This window comes from Stylophora pistillata, chromosome 2, assembly GCF_964205215.1.
Source record: "Stylophora pistillata chromosome 2, jaStyPist1.2, whole genome shotgun sequence".
Classification (NCBI taxonomy): Eukaryota; Metazoa; Cnidaria; class Anthozoa; order Scleractinia; family Pocilloporidae; genus Stylophora; species Stylophora pistillata.
Genome location: NC_142520.1, coordinates 29,469,502 through 29,484,314, shown reverse-complemented (window position 1 = coordinate 29,484,314; position 14,813 = coordinate 29,469,502). Strand labels below are relative to the sequence as shown.

Genomic DNA, 14,813 nt, shown 5'->3' with positions numbered 1-14,813 from the left:
TCCGTTCCTTCTGCATTCTTGCACGATACTTGTCCAGTAAAAGCTTAAGATGCTCCCTCACCGATTTCTTTGTGACAAGAAACCTTAATATGGCATGCGAATTGAGGTTGTCGGCTACTTTTTGCCACACTTTTCCTCTTTCAACTGTCCTCGCCTTGTGACGGTACGGTTCCAATAACAAAACCTCCCGAGCAAGAGCAATGTCGTGGTCGTTTGTCCATTCCATTGCCATACTAAAGGAAGAGAAAGTAGAATTTCAATCAAATCTTTGGCGCCATTTTTATCAAAACAAACACGAGTCGAAGAATAATGGTGCAAAATAATATAAATAATGCAAAATCATTTTCTAAAGCGGTCCTAAACTGCCACTGATTAATTTTACACGATAAAAATGAAGGTTAAAATGAAAAATAAAGCAAAACTGTCCGAGGAAATTTACCCAGATTTACCTGCTTTTCGGATTCCTTTCTGAAGACTTGACGTTTACACAAAAACCCTCTATATGCTCGGTAAATCTGAATTCTGAAAACAAAAATGAACCAGACAGTTTAGGAATCTATTTCTTTTATAATAATGTTTGCAAATTTCATGCAAAACTTGTTAATTTAAGGGAAGAATTCGGAAAAATGACTTACCTTTCTGAGAGGCCGCCAAAATAAACTTCGTCGCCGCCGCAACTGAGGTGGTGGCCGTCAAGTGGCGTGACATTTATGCAAATTAAAACTGAGACCTTGCGAATTTACTTCCGGTTCACGTCGTCCTTGGCCGCGTCCAGGGTATCTTAAGGTCCCTAGTATCTTCACTGCGCGCGGTGAAGATATGATTTTTTAGGAATAGGAGAAATCCTGGTATCTCATCAGTATCTATATAATAATATCACTTCTCATATCTAGGTCGAGTTTTTTCACCGCCAGGTTTGACGTCACTCAATGTTTCCACGGAGATATCACGATAACCAGGTCTCACCATATCTTATTGAATTCGATTCGTGAATTTTTGCGAATTTCGTAAATTTTTGAATCTGTGAAGTTAATCGAGATTTAGTGAATCTCGATTAGCCAAGTAACTTCTTTCCCAAACCTTTAATTTTTCATCCTTTTACGAGCAGAAGGAAATAAATATTTTAGGTTGTTCCTCAAACAAACAGAAAATAAAAATAAACTGTTCCTTTAACTTTCCTTCCCTTTTGTTTTGAGTTAACTTCATCCTTTGCTATCCTTTTTTGCAATATGTTGCTATCATGCCCGGAAAAAAGTAGCAAAATGACAATACCAGACATTCAAAATACAACACAGATCAGTGTTATTGAATTTTGTGTGCCATTGGTAGATTTTTGGTCTTCACAAACTCATCTGAAAAGATCTAAGTCTATACAGTAAACGTGACCTTCAGATACAATGAAATATATGAAGTTCATATATTTAAATGTATCTGAAGGACCTTATCAAAAGCAATCCATTTTATTGATCCAGTTTATTGATATCATAGACAAACATACATACAGACATGTTTTTCTTTATGATCATCACTCATCGTATGGAGCAGAGCCATTACATCTTCTATGATTGCTCAACTTCGTTAATAAGATTAAATCTGTGTGGTCATTTCTCATGAAAAATTCATTGGATAAAACCATGCAAAGAAAAAAAAAATCTAGGACAAAAGCGATGACAACTCCTTCGAATGTTCTCGACGTTCAATTCCGTGAGCTGAGCTGTCTCAATTTTTTTTTTCTCACGAGGGTGTTCAGTAACTCTAGTTGCCTTAATTTTACCGAAAAAAATATGATCAGTATAAACACGATTTGAATCAAATATGTGTAAAAATGCATTGAATGCACCTGATGGAAAGGGCTTAGCTCACCAGCCAAAGTCCTATCGGAAGCACCAGTCTGGGCTATAGCCAGAGATGCACACCTAAGTTCCTGTGATCCTGACTGATTAATACGCTTAACCAAAACATCAGCCTGACTGCTAAAGGAATCAGCGTCAGTTGCTCCGGAGAGACGCGAAACGCACGAACTCATTTTGGGATAATAGAGATAAGCCAAGGAAATTTATGCTCTAGTGGTTCGATTACTTTCTCCATCACTGCTTTGATCACTCACTCACCGTGCCCTTTGAATACAACTTTAATCAAAAGAAGTTTGCCAATTCCTACTTGAGCAGGTAGTTCTGTGCAACGAAACACAGTGCCTTGGGATTTCTGTTACTTAACTATAGTTAAAGGAGGATACTGGTTAGGGAACCTGACAAATTTGTCAGTTTCTCATAAGTTTAACTGCTAGGTTTCCTAGACCTAACTGTGCACGACCTTCAATAGTAATCCATGGCAGTCGAACTGGCTGGCTTAGATTGAACACTTTCCCTGAATTCGGTAAGGCAGAATGTAAACTCACCAACAAGGATGTACATGGTAAGAGGGCTCCCAAAATAAACTTGAGCTTCGTTGTTTGTGTCTTTTTTCGCCAATCTAACAAGCCAACTTTTCTCACTCTAATTGGACGGATGAGCGAGTTGTACCTCAGAGCTGTTAGTAAACACTCTATGAACATGAGAAAAGATTATGATAGGGCCTCTTGAAATCACCTGGGAATTTTATCATTTCTGTTTAAAATCCAACATAGAAACGTTTGATGAAATTTGTGCAAAATCTGTTTACTTTTTAGGTGCCTCACCTGACCCCATTTCAGTTATCTGTCGATTGAGAAGTTTAGGGCATCATCTGCAAAAATGTTCAAAATCATTTTTAATTATTTTGTAGTAGAGCAATTTTTTTTTTGACAACCCTCTTCCTTCTCAACGTGCAAACTTTGCCTCTAACCTAACTTGCTCAGTGGTAATACTGGACAGCAAAAGTTAACAAACCTCAAAATTCTAATTCATTGAAAATTAATGAGTGAATTGATTAACTCAAAAAGCAATTTGCTAAACGAAGCTTACCGTTTAGATTCTCTAATTCATTATGAAAACTTTTGTTTTTACAAATGCATGGCATACTCCGAAAGTAACAAAATGTTGCCAACCATCCTATATCTTTGAAAAAGGGTTCTAATTGAGCCCTAAAATTCACACTACGATAGTATTAGTTTTCGATTTTTAAATTGTCTCAGCACTTTACACAAGATTAATTCAAACTGAACTCAATCACTTAGAAGTTAGGGAACTTCACCATAAGGTAACAAAAAAAAAGCCAGAATTATTTGGAATTACCTTAAAGCTATTTGAAATTTTTGTCTTCTGAAGGCAAAGTTCAATAGATTTCGAGTTCCTATAGGGCCTCATCTTCTGCTTCGTCTGGCTCAATATTAATCAAGTAAAGCAATTATTTATTTGATTATTTATGTTCCCTAATACTCATTTGTACATGAGTGATGTGTGTCTTTTTTTCAGATAAAAGAAAACTGAATTTACTTCTAAATGAAAACCGTAAATTTAACTTATGCATGAAAGTAGTGGCTGTGGATCATTAATCTGTGAATTCCTCTAGAAATGGGCAGTTGATTGGCCTTTAATCGATTAATATAAAATCAAAGCTGATTCCTACCCTTAAAACATTTCTCAAGTTTCTCATAGCTCTGTAAGCGTCGCAAATCAAACGGCGTTCAGTTCTCCTTCAAGCCAAAACGTTGTTTCGATGGATCTCTCTGTTTTCGAGATCAATATCGAGAACTAAACTTTATTTCAAAGTGCTATTGTATTACAAATCTGAACTGTTCGTATTTTTCTTAGAATTGTTACAACCAACTGCCATCTTAGGGGTGAGGGAGCAATTCTATCTTCCATCGGACTGCAAGAGAGCATAAAACAGAACATTCAATCATCAATTCGAGCGATGAATTACTTGACGAAACTTGGTGCTTAATCTTCAAAAATTACACAAATGAACGAAAAGGCGTTGTAATACGATCACAGATACCACCAAATACAAGAAAATTTTACATTGGATCCGAAGGCAACTTCTATTAAGCCTAATGAAGGTTTTTACCTACCTTATTTTTCATGAGATATGGTGCCTTGTCGTTAAGATATGCACACTGGAACCGGAACACTCACAATTGAATCGCACGTAAATGCTACACAGACCTCATATTTTTACTCCCATCTTAAATTTTGTCGTTCTGCGGCAAGCCTCCATTAGTGCTACTGTAGAAGGACACTATAAAGCGTAGAAAAGTGCTAAGAAGGGAAAATGTATTGCGTCTCTTAGAGTATACGCCATCTTGGAATTTGCGGTTGATGTCACCAAATATCCAGTTTTGGCTTATGCGCGTGCGTTTTGATAGCCATGAGCATAGGCTTCTCAAAACACAAATCGCAGCTTCAATTGCACAGGCTGCTGGTCAGAAATTAATCCCGTCTGGAAGTTGGCCCGTATCAAACATCACCCACTGATACCAAGCTAAGTAGGGCCCGCCTTAATTGACATCTGATAGCACTTCAAACAGCTCAAGACCACAGACACTTTGGGATGACTATGTTTGAGTTTTTTATTAACAAGGTTACAAAGTTACAAAGTCAGAAGTTATTCGTGTACTCAGCCAATCCTGATCAGTTGCTTAAATCAATTATTAATCTCTTGAACAAAATTGTTGAGATTACTGACATTTGAGACTCATTTGTACTAAACGGCTTTAGAACTGATCGAAACCCTCTCTAGATAAGGGTCCTCTATTAGGTAAAATATAATAGTGTAAGTTAAGGAGCCATTATAGGGGCAAAACCTCCCCATTCAAACAAATATCACCTATCCAAGGCTTATTACAGGTAGTCTGAAGGAAAAAAATTCAACTTTTGGCTAATTGGTGTCATACAAAAGGGGCCTAAGACATTTTTTTTTTCCCGCTGGATTTTTATCAATCCCCTGTGCGTTTATGCTGCAGAGGAACGTTAAATGACGTAATAGATCAGGAATCGATTATTGATGTATGAGGAACAGGGCACGCGGCTACTTGTTTACTCGGGATATATATTGTCGACTAACATAGAAATTTTCATTGTTCAATTTACAGAGAGGAAAGGCAGGGGACGAGGATTGTCTGATATCATGAGTTGGCCTGAGGTTTTCTCATAGCTATTTAAACAACATCCTTAAATACATTTACGAGCAAATTAAAGATACGATCCAGTAAGTTCTTATGTTGTTTCATCAGTAACTGTTTGAATAAGATATCCTGCTTCATATTGTGGCATCCAAAAATAACAGAGTGCGCAAAAGCGGAGAAAAAAACCTCCAAAACCGAAAAACCGACGAAAAAAGGCAACAAAACCGAAAACCGCACGCAAACCTGAGAAAACCGCCACACTGTAAAGGGGTCAAAAAGGAAAAACCGGAAACCGCATCAGAGTCAGTTTCGTGAAAACCGAAAACTGAATGCAAAAACAGGTAAATCCGAAAACCGCTATGAACATCAAAACCAAAAAACCGAACCTTTTTGGCCCAAAAACCGAAAAACCAATCCAAAAAACAGTCAAAATCGCAAAACCGAAAATCCCAAAGCCCCCCTCATTCAGTGTTGGTTGATTTCAAGGTCCACACGATTTCATTACTGATAACAGACTATAAAATGGCAAAACATAACAACATCTTAAAAGATAGGAATAATTACTATTTTATCATGAATTAAGCCTTTAATTCTCAGTACTGATCTAAAACTGAATTTCTCTTTATAATATTCACAAATTTCACGTTGAAAGGTAATGATTTATAGGGCAGATCAAACCAAGTTTTCAGAAAGGACTGAATTATTAGATATGTATGAGCATGACAGGGCGGAAAATTGATATTTAAATTTTGAATGTAAAATGGTTTAATCATCGCCGTCCTGTTCAACGTTTACGTTTTGGCTTGATTTTGGGTAATTTTAAAAGAGAACTGATTAATGCAGATTGTAAAAATATGGTTCATTCTTTACAGCTAAGAGTTGTTGCATGCTCAGCGCGTATATATCGAGTACGCTATCCGCACTTCCTAGCAGCATCCATAACTCTTATTTTATAACATAACGAACAAAACTTGTGCACGAAAACAGAGCTTTAGTGCACAAGTTTTTCCGGTTTACCAGGTAATTGCAAACTGCCTGAAGACTACAAAAAACGACCGGGAACTTCAAGTTTGCAGCTGAAGTGAAATAGCACACATCATATACGCACGGCTGTACACCCACTTCGTTGTATGAAAAATACTCCAGGTGTACACGATTCGAGGTGATATGTTGGGAAACTTAGTGATTGCTCGCAGTAATCACATACTTTAGGATGTTTATCTTGTCACAAGCAAATAAACGGCGGAAAAAATTAAATTTTCCTTATTTTCTTTTAGATAAATATGCCATCTGTTTCTTTGTAATTGTGCTTTGTTCTCGATCGTTTCCACACTTGTCCACGAAAATAAACAGGCTTTTCACATTGATACCAGTATCGAGTGAACTCGTTATCATAACCGTTACAGACTAACGATACAAAGGAATTTTCAAAATACATTCAAATCCCCAACTAATGTCTCTATTTTTCAGGAATTGTTTCATAAAAAGCAAAACCGCACATGAGACAAAAATGAACACGTCGCCGAAAGCTTTATTGTATTATCAATGTGGTCGTTTCAATAAAATCAAAGAATAACCATAACAGAAACCACAAAATGACGTGAGACAAAAGAATGAAAGAAATGTACCACTTATCTTCAGTTGTGGTCATTTGTTTTTTTACAAGGGTAATGTCTTCACTCCAAGAACTCGGTCATGTGTAAAGCCTTCGAGTCACATCGAGGCACCATACCTCATCTGCTGTTCGGCAATGTTTTTTACAAAGGTTATATCTTCGCTCGAAAAACTCAGTTATGTGTAAAGCCTTGGAGTCAATTCGAGTCATCTCAGTGTTGTTCGTCGGCTTTTTCTTGTCGTCGCAGAATCCTCAGCGAAGTACCATTTCAGTTGCTTGAGTTAATTCGAGTTTCATCTGACGTTACCTTTCAGTTTTCCTTGCGTTTCTCTCTGAGTTCGTGGACCGGCCTCCTCAGAAGCTGACGCTCCACAGCTTCTAGTATGGGTCTAGTGTCTACACTTTTAGTGCGTATTCATTTCGAGCGTTCTAACCGAAAAAGAAATTCTCAAGCACGACATTATACTCACTCTCGCTAGCCACTGCTAGTGCTGAAGAGGACTTTGAACTTATGAAAAAAAAAAAAAATACCAGTGGTGGTTACATAATAATGTGGCACCATTTCTTGTCTAACTGCAAATGTTGTAAAGCTTTGCATGAGCCAATTAAAATCCCAACAAGTCATTCTGGACAACTTGTTAAGGACGTAGTATGTAGTGAGAAGTGTAAAGTAATTTGTGTTTTCTTTAAAATTCATTCAAATTTTAAAATATTCTTGAAATAGCACTCTTATTGAGCATAATTGAAGTCTGGAAAATTTCATGATAACTGAACAGTTGAAGCAAGTAAAACCTGCTTTTGCAAGATACATATCAAGTTTTGAAATAACTGGGTTTTTTGCCTGTCAAATGTGGCAAACTAGATTCATTAAATTTACTTCAGTATTGCATTTCAAATAACATCTCGTAACCCACACATTTCCGCACGTAACTGAACGACAATCTCTTTTTAGAAGAGATTGCAAAGTTGGTTTGTTTGGACGGAAAAATAAAAGATGGCCATGGATAAATGAGACACAACAACAAATGTTCAGTAAATAGTAAATAATTTTGTTTGTTAAAATAGATCAGGCAAAATAGGTAACTTTAAGCTGAGAAGACGTATTACTACTAACTAACAACAGAAATCACCAACAAATTAAAACTTAAAGTAACAATTGAAATAATTGAATAATTCGTAAATAGCAGAGCAAAAGGATTGTCCGTAATGTCCAATTTCATCAGGTAATGAATACCATGCAATTACTATACAGTTCTATTTCTAAAGGTTTTACGACCCAGATCAGCTCTAAATCTAGTCACTATAATGTTGAATGATTTCGAAAGATTAAAATGATATAATCTGCATAAAAAAGGTTTTCCTGATAAGCAACAGTAAGAAGTGGAAAACAATTAAGGTACATCAGGCGCTGCCATTGTGCTTTTAGAAGTATAGTTTCATCTGAATTGTCTCTCGGTAAGTTGAATCGTTGAATTGATTTTGCAGTTCAGAGGTGGATCAGCACTGAGTCCTTCATAAAATCCTTTTAGCAGGAGGCTTCGTACACATCGAATCCATATAACACTCCTTTTCCCTGACTTATTCAGTACGTGATCCGCAAAATAATTTGATTTCGTTACTATCCTAGGTGTCCTTCTTGCGGTTTAACATTTGACGTTACTATTCGCGCAAATGCTTAAAGATTAAGTCCACCTGGTTAAAATGAAAAAAAAACTCGTCAGCCATTTGACAACGAGTTCAACAAAGTCATTTTTGATTGTATTGATAAATAACCCTCTCATCCCGAGCCTTCTCGGAGGCGTTTGAAGTATTCGAGATCATGCCGATGAGACATTTCCTACATTTCCTGGAAATTTTTGTTGTTTTCGGACAGATCTTAATATCAATCGACTTCGATTCTCAGAGTTGAGGAGTAGGTTGCATTGATAAATCTAAATGAAAAATATACAGATTACACGTAAATGTAATTTACCATAATTAATGTCAATATGCTTGTTGTATGCAGCAAGTGTAAGTTGTCAGTCAACATCGCTCCAGTTTTTTTTTTATTCACTAGAAACAAATGCTTTGTTCAATATGATATTCCTTCGCTTTTTTTTGTTTACAATACCGATTGTGTGATGATAAGTGCTGAGGTGACAATTTAAGAAACATCAAATACGTGAGCCATTGCTTTAAAAAAAAATAAGAACTTATATTACCGGTCAACTGAAATCTATCTACTCACAATGAACTCTTTTATAGTTACTTCTGCTGCATATACAACACGCGATATATATAGGAGTAAGATTGTAGTGATGTAAGAGGAGGGGGATATGAAAGTGTCGTTTTTATTAAAGAAGATTGTCCTAACCATTATGTCAAAGACTGCAAAGTAAGTTTATTCTTGATACTAGAAAGAGTCAATATCTCCGTATCCAAAAACCACAATTTCCTTTTTGAAGCAAGTCGGTTGTTTATAACACCTGTGACACCTTGAAAGCACACCATTTGTCCTACAACGTTTGGAAATGCGCAGACATTTGAACTCTGTGTTCATCTCGCCATTTTTTTTTTTTTTTTCATACAAGGTAAAATAATGCATGTACAAATGAGAAAGCAACCAGGTTACCATGATCGCGTTCTTAGGGAAGAAAAATTTCGAAGAACATTTCTTCCAGTTACCGGGGTGTACTTAAAAGATTCCCTTTGTTCATCTCCTTAAACGAGTTGAGATTCCCCTCTGAAATGAAGCGAAGACCAAATTTGTACTGCTGACCGTGGCAGCTATTGAGCTCTTTTAAAGGGGCCCACGTGTTTATTGCTAAAAATGACAAATTTCTGAGAAGAATTTGCAAACGCCATTTTTATCACTTTATTGGTCAGATGTTTCCCATAGGAAATGGTTTGTAAACAAGGTTAACACATATCCAGAAGATGTGTCCGGTCATTAACTGTTAGGTTATATTGAGTTTTCAGTTGAACTACCTTAAAGGCTTTCAGTAACTAGCTAGAACTCTGCAAAATTCATTTTTCAATAATCGATTCTGGATTAAATTACCAGAGGAATATATAAACTAAGATAAATTATCAAGTTTTTTTACTATGCCTGTCTAAAACCGCACGGTATAACATAAAATTATGAAAGGTAAGAAAATCTTCAAAGGGCTATAAGGGACAGAGTGAAAAATTTCTGCTAAAATCACAATTACAAACAGTGCAGCTTGCTACACAGTGTAAGCTATTCATAGTACTCTGACGCCATACAAGCAAATGACCCTTATCGTAAATCTCGTTTTAACACTGAACTACTTGTGCTTTCCTCTTGGAAAGCGGTCGACGAGCTCGTTTCTAAGCGCTCGCAAGTTCAAAATTTTACAAAATAGATATAGAAATATAGCATAAATCAGAAACATGGGTTAACTGTGTCACTGAAACCTACGAGCGATGCAATCATGAATCTAGTAGACTAATAATCAAAGCGTTTTTCTCAATGAAATTGCCTTGGCAATAATAAGGCCGGACTATTCATTTATGATGAGAGGAAAAGCTTTCTCAGTTTGAACATTTTCGCCTGGCTTGACTCTTGCTTGCCGTCGTCTATTTTCTTCTAACTGCAGACTGTGACTGAATATATATCTGGACAATCTTTGCAGTTGCCTGGACTTCCTCGCTGCTCTACCCCGAGTGTCAAGCCACACTGCTCACAAAGGGATCTGCACTGACGTATTTTTCTGCCGCAGACCCTTCCTCTCAGACCAGGAGAGCCAGCAGTCACATTACGCACGCAGTAATCAGGCGACAGATCCCGATAACTCAGTTGTAGATTTCCTTGGAAAGTGGAGTTGACCTGCTGAGTGTTGTTGATGGTAGAATGATATTTGTTTTTCAGTTCGTTTGCAACTTGCTGCCAAATATTACATTTTTCAGGCAAACTACCACGACAATTGCGATACTCTCCCTTGAAAACCTGTTTGGGAATGAAAAATACTGAATAATCAGCGTTCTTTTTTTCTTAAGAAACAAGCCTCGCTGCACTGGGAGCCGCATGGTAACGTTTGCAAAGTTTCGTCAAAAGCTAAGAGTGTTATGCGGTTGCCATTGCAAGTGAATATTATGTAAAGACGGGGTTTACTCCCGAAAGAAAAAAATGTTAAAGTTTGTTCTGCTAAGGAATGTGTTATTGTGGAATAAGGATAAAAACAATTGTTCATGCCACTCATATTGATAACGCAACGCCAAGTTCACACACTATTCTATGGTTTCGGTCCGAGAAAAAGAACCTGATATCCATAGTAAAACTGCATATCCTGTTTGATGGCTTACAACCCTTCGGGAAAAATTAGGTCCTCCTCCCTCAAAGAATTTCAGATGATTGGAATTACAATTTATGTTCAATTGGTGAAATTTCCCGGAGAGAGAAAAAAAGAGGACTTGATGTTTGAAGAGGCATCACGATCTATCGATTCCTTGTGGGTAGATGTGGCATTATTTTCCCATGGTAGAAATAAATAAATAGATAGCTATTTCAATAAAAATAGGCGCAAAATTGACAGATGAGTTAGCAAAAAACATTGAATACAATATATATGATTAAGTAAAATAGGAAAACATCATTTACCTCTATCCCCACCATCTGATTATTTATTTCAATTTGTCTTCGTTCATAGTTCCCTTGCCGTCGAGTTCTTAGTATACTCTTTGTCTCTGTCACGGCAAACGTCAGTCTGTTCTTGCATCCATGAGATCCCCCTGATTTTCCGTTGCAGTTACATTCGATGATTTCATTTGAAGCACATTGAGACATGATTTCTTGTAGGATGCCGGCAGTTGTGATTGCATGTATAACTGCTGTCTCTCTATTGGCTATAACAGAAAGATATCGGCTGTTTAAAAGATACAAGCTAGTACCTAAAGACGTCCAGTTATATATATATATATATATATATATATATATATATATATATATATTACTGGACGTTTTGTTGTGTAGTATCGCCGAGTATTTTTACGAGTTGTGCCGTATTTTGACGAGCCCGATTGGCGAGTCAAAATACAAATAACGTTATTTGTACTCTATGGAGCACAGTTGGATGATTAATAATATACATGAAAAAATTTCTTAGTACTGATTGGCTAAGATGAATGCAGTTTTCAGTTAATTCAGTGCAGAAGAGAGTTAATTCAGTACGGAAGAGAGTTAATTCGGTGCAGAAGAGGGTTAATTCAGTGCAAAGAAAGAAACAAACCAGACATTCTGATTGGTCAGAATGATTGGTCAATGTCAATGTCAAGGTCAATGTCACTTGCAGGGTTTGAATAAGTTATTTTTGCACCTCATGCGCGCGCTTTTCATCTGCGTAGTTATGAGAAGCTACCTCGTATTTTTTCATGTATATTATTAAAAGATAATCACATGATTTTCTTGTGCAATTTGGAATAAATAAGCACTTGTAAATTTTTTCAGACCACAAATTGCACTCGCCCTTCGGGCTCATGCAATTTCGTTAGTCTTTGAAAAAATTTACTCGTGCTTATTTATTCCAAATTGCACTCGAAATCATGTGATTACCTATAGAAAATACCTGTATGAAACTACGTAATTCTCTAGTTATTTTTAAAAATCATAATTTCAGTCTAGGCAGCCATTTCGATTATCAGTATAATCATAAACACCATAACCATTATTATTATTGTTGTTATTACTATTTTGACGAATCTGATAACGATAAAGATCCCGAAATAGAAAAACCTTGAACATCCCTTAATTATTGAGTCATGCTAGAAGCAGAGGCAAGTTACTTGGTCTGATGCATGAAATGTGTTACAACGAATTTGGGGCCAGCGGCCGTTCACGTGGTGGGGTTCAGTCCCCTCCCGTGAACGGACCGCTGGCCCCAAATTCGTTGTAACAAAATGATTAAAAGAACTTTTACCAGGTAATTCTCCAGTCATGTTTTCGTAATAAAAACTGCAGTCCCAGAGTTCGTCTTTAAATTGCTTTCGGCATTCCTTTAGACCCCTGTCAAATCCAGCTCTCTTGACTTTTCTTCTTTTGGAAGCATCCTGAGTTAAAAGAAGAAGAGAAAAACATACATAAATACACAACAGGCTGACAATGGTATTCAGTCCATCATAGAGTTAAACCATTCCAATCGCCAGACATTCCTTTCGTCTTTTGTTATGAGGAGACCAACTCTTTAATAGATTAGAAATTATAAATTGAAAGCAACAAACCTTTATGGAACTAATGAGGGTCGATCCTGGGCCAGCTCTGCCGAATAAAGGGGAAAATGTCACTTTGACAAGGAACATGTAAACAAACTAAGTGTGATGTTCATTATAGAGACTTAAGTTAGCTTTGTGATTCCTGAAACAATTCTCAGTTTCCAAGAAACAGTGAAACTGCTAGTATTGCAATCTGACATATTTTAACTGAGAATGGGCGATTTGCTCGAATTTTTATTTCATGAGCGAGTCCGACTTACCCTGGGCTTCCTGTGACCATGTGTAAGAAAGCCAAGGTGATTATGATTGCTGGAAAAATAATCGAAAACCTCGTCTCTGACATCACGAAGTTGTTGAATCGAGTACAAATCGTCGTAAAATAGTTCCAGACGTTTTGAATCTGAAAGTCAAAAGAAGTATGTGGTCGAAGGAAAGTTACGTATTGTGTTAGTGAAAGCCTTGTAACTTTAATTGGTGAAAATCAAGACAGTTTTTTCAAGATTTAAAACAAATTAAGGCGAGTAAACTAATAAAAAGAACTATTCAACGCCATTAAAATGTGGTGATTGTTCTATGTGGCACCACAACGCTAGTCTCAAGGTCTCGCCAGTCTTAACTGTCGTTTCAGTAATCCATCCCACATGGAAAGTGCTAGTATCGGATCATTTGGTAAGAAAATAAGAATCTTTTGAAGAAGGATATGGCTATCATAAACACTTCAGAAAGATTAGATTAATGGAAAAGTATAAAATATAAGAGATTATAATAATAGTTTAATCATTCATTCACGCATTAAATTGTGAAACCACAAAATAATTGTCTTAATTTTGCTCTCAATTTACGAGGAGTAAATACATCGGTTACACTTAGATACCTTAGGGTTGACTTTCAAATAAATTAGAAACCAGTAATATTTTATACACTCGTTTCGCACGAATCTATACAAATACTCGACTTTCGATAATGGTATCAACATCAGTAGGGTAAATATATTTCTTCTGCAAACAATTTCGATTCCTCACTCACACAAAGACTATTGTGCTTTTGCTGGCACTTGACTTGCCTGTCTCGGCTCACTAAGCGGAAAAGGTTGGAAATTCATGAAGCCGGCTGAGCTCTTCATGACAAATTTTAGTTTCACTGTGATTACTTACACTGAACGACGAGGCACCTTTTCGTGCCAAAATGAATTCTACACAGTTCCAGCATGTTCAGTTCGATGACAAAGACGATTACCTATGAAACGTTTTTCTTAAGATACTGATATTGCAACCAGTAAGAATGACTTTAATGTCTGTTGGAAGAAAAAGAAACTCCCTAGTTTCACTTTGACAAGAACTCAGAACAGCCCACATTCAGTTGATTTTGTGAAGACAAGATAAGTTCACTGAAAGAAGACTGATTACAAGAGCTTTCGAATTATTTGAATGTTTTCCATGCAAAGAACTGAAAATGGTTAAAAAGGAGATCGACATCAATCCCTGAGATGTAATAAGTCGAAAAATAAAACAAAACAACTTACCAATATGACTTGCTTTATGATCAGCCCTGCAGTCCGACTGTAGACAATTCCCAACACCTCTGCTTCTTCAGACGTCTGACACACAGTGTATGGCGTCAACAGAACACGCATTTAAGTAGCAGCCCGACAAATGACAGACAAGGATTTACTGGGAATTATTTAGGATTTCTCTATTGTGGTTTGGCATTTTTCATGATTGAAGAGGATCTCAGAGTGTATTTTGTTCTTTCCCGTGGCTACCACTGGCTTTAATGCGCTAAGCTGATTTGAAAATCAAAAGCTTCTTTTTTTTTCAATTCTAATTTATTCTGTGAACGCCGGCCGGTTAAGCTCTCTGACGTAAAAACAACTGTTATTGACCAAGACAGAATGCGAAAAACACGTCGGTACTTTAAAAATTTAAAACGTGATTTTATTTTATGTGC

The 14,813-nt window shown here is 36.7% G+C and overlaps 2 protein-coding genes and 1 long non-coding RNA gene across 3 annotated transcripts in view; all 3 read right to left on the bottom strand.

The window, feature by feature from the left end:
* The window catches only part of LOC148738256 (uncharacterized), a 1,470-nt gene extending 667 nt beyond the window's left edge, over positions 1 to 803 (bottom strand). Inside the window, exons 1-3 of the mRNA XM_088750806.1 lie at positions 636 to 803; positions 450 to 515; positions 1 to 233 (exon numbers count right to left, since the gene is read on the bottom strand). The exon at positions 1 to 233 is cut by the window's left edge and continues 667 nt beyond it. Of these exons, the coding sequence (XP_088606932.1) occupies positions 1 to 232 (232 nt within the window). The 5' untranslated portion in view covers position 233; positions 450 to 515; positions 636 to 803. The remainder of the gene's footprint in view (positions 234 to 449; positions 516 to 635) is intronic.
* Positions 1 to 3,066, bottom strand: part of LOC148738255 (uncharacterized) — an 8,189-nt gene extending 5,123 nt beyond the window's left edge. The window contains exons 1-2 of the long non-coding RNA XR_015996936.1: positions 2,678 to 3,066; positions 2,399 to 2,544 (exon numbers count right to left, since the gene is read on the bottom strand). This is a non-coding gene — a long non-coding RNA (uncharacterized LOC148738255). The remainder of the gene's footprint in view (positions 1 to 2,398; positions 2,545 to 2,677) is intronic.
* A 6,423-nt stretch (positions 3,067 to 9,489) lies between these two features.
* On the bottom strand, positions 9,490 to 14,597 carry LOC148738254 (protein Wnt-8b-like). The gene is made up of 6 exons (XM_088750335.1): positions 14,389 to 14,597; positions 13,127 to 13,266; positions 12,876 to 12,912; positions 12,575 to 12,704; positions 11,260 to 11,504; positions 9,490 to 10,608 (listed from the first exon to the last, which is right to left on the bottom strand). Exons 1-6 carry the CDS (start codon positions 14,497 to 14,499, stop codon positions 10,249 to 10,251), a joined length of 1,023 nt encoding a protein of 340 aa, XP_088606461.1. The 5' UTR covers positions 14,500 to 14,597; the 3' UTR covers positions 9,490 to 10,248.
* Between the last annotated feature and the right edge of the window lie 216 nt (positions 14,598 to 14,813).

What these genes read in the sequence shown, in the direction of transcription:
- LOC148738254 (XM_088750335.1), bottom strand. Translation starts at nt 14,499, where the DNA reads ATGCGTGTTCTGTTGACGCCATACACTGTGTGTCAGACGTCTGAAGAA. An exon ending in CCCTCATTAGTTCCATAAAG is followed by an intron (nt 12,705 to 12,875) that starts GTTTGTTGCTTT and finishes CTTTTAACTCAG; the next exon opens with GATGCTTCCAAAAGAAGAAA. An exon ending in CATGACTGGAGAATTACCTG is followed by an intron (nt 11,505 to 12,574) that starts GTAAAAGTTCTT and finishes TTTCTGTTATAG; the next exon opens with CCAATAGAGAGACAGCAGTT.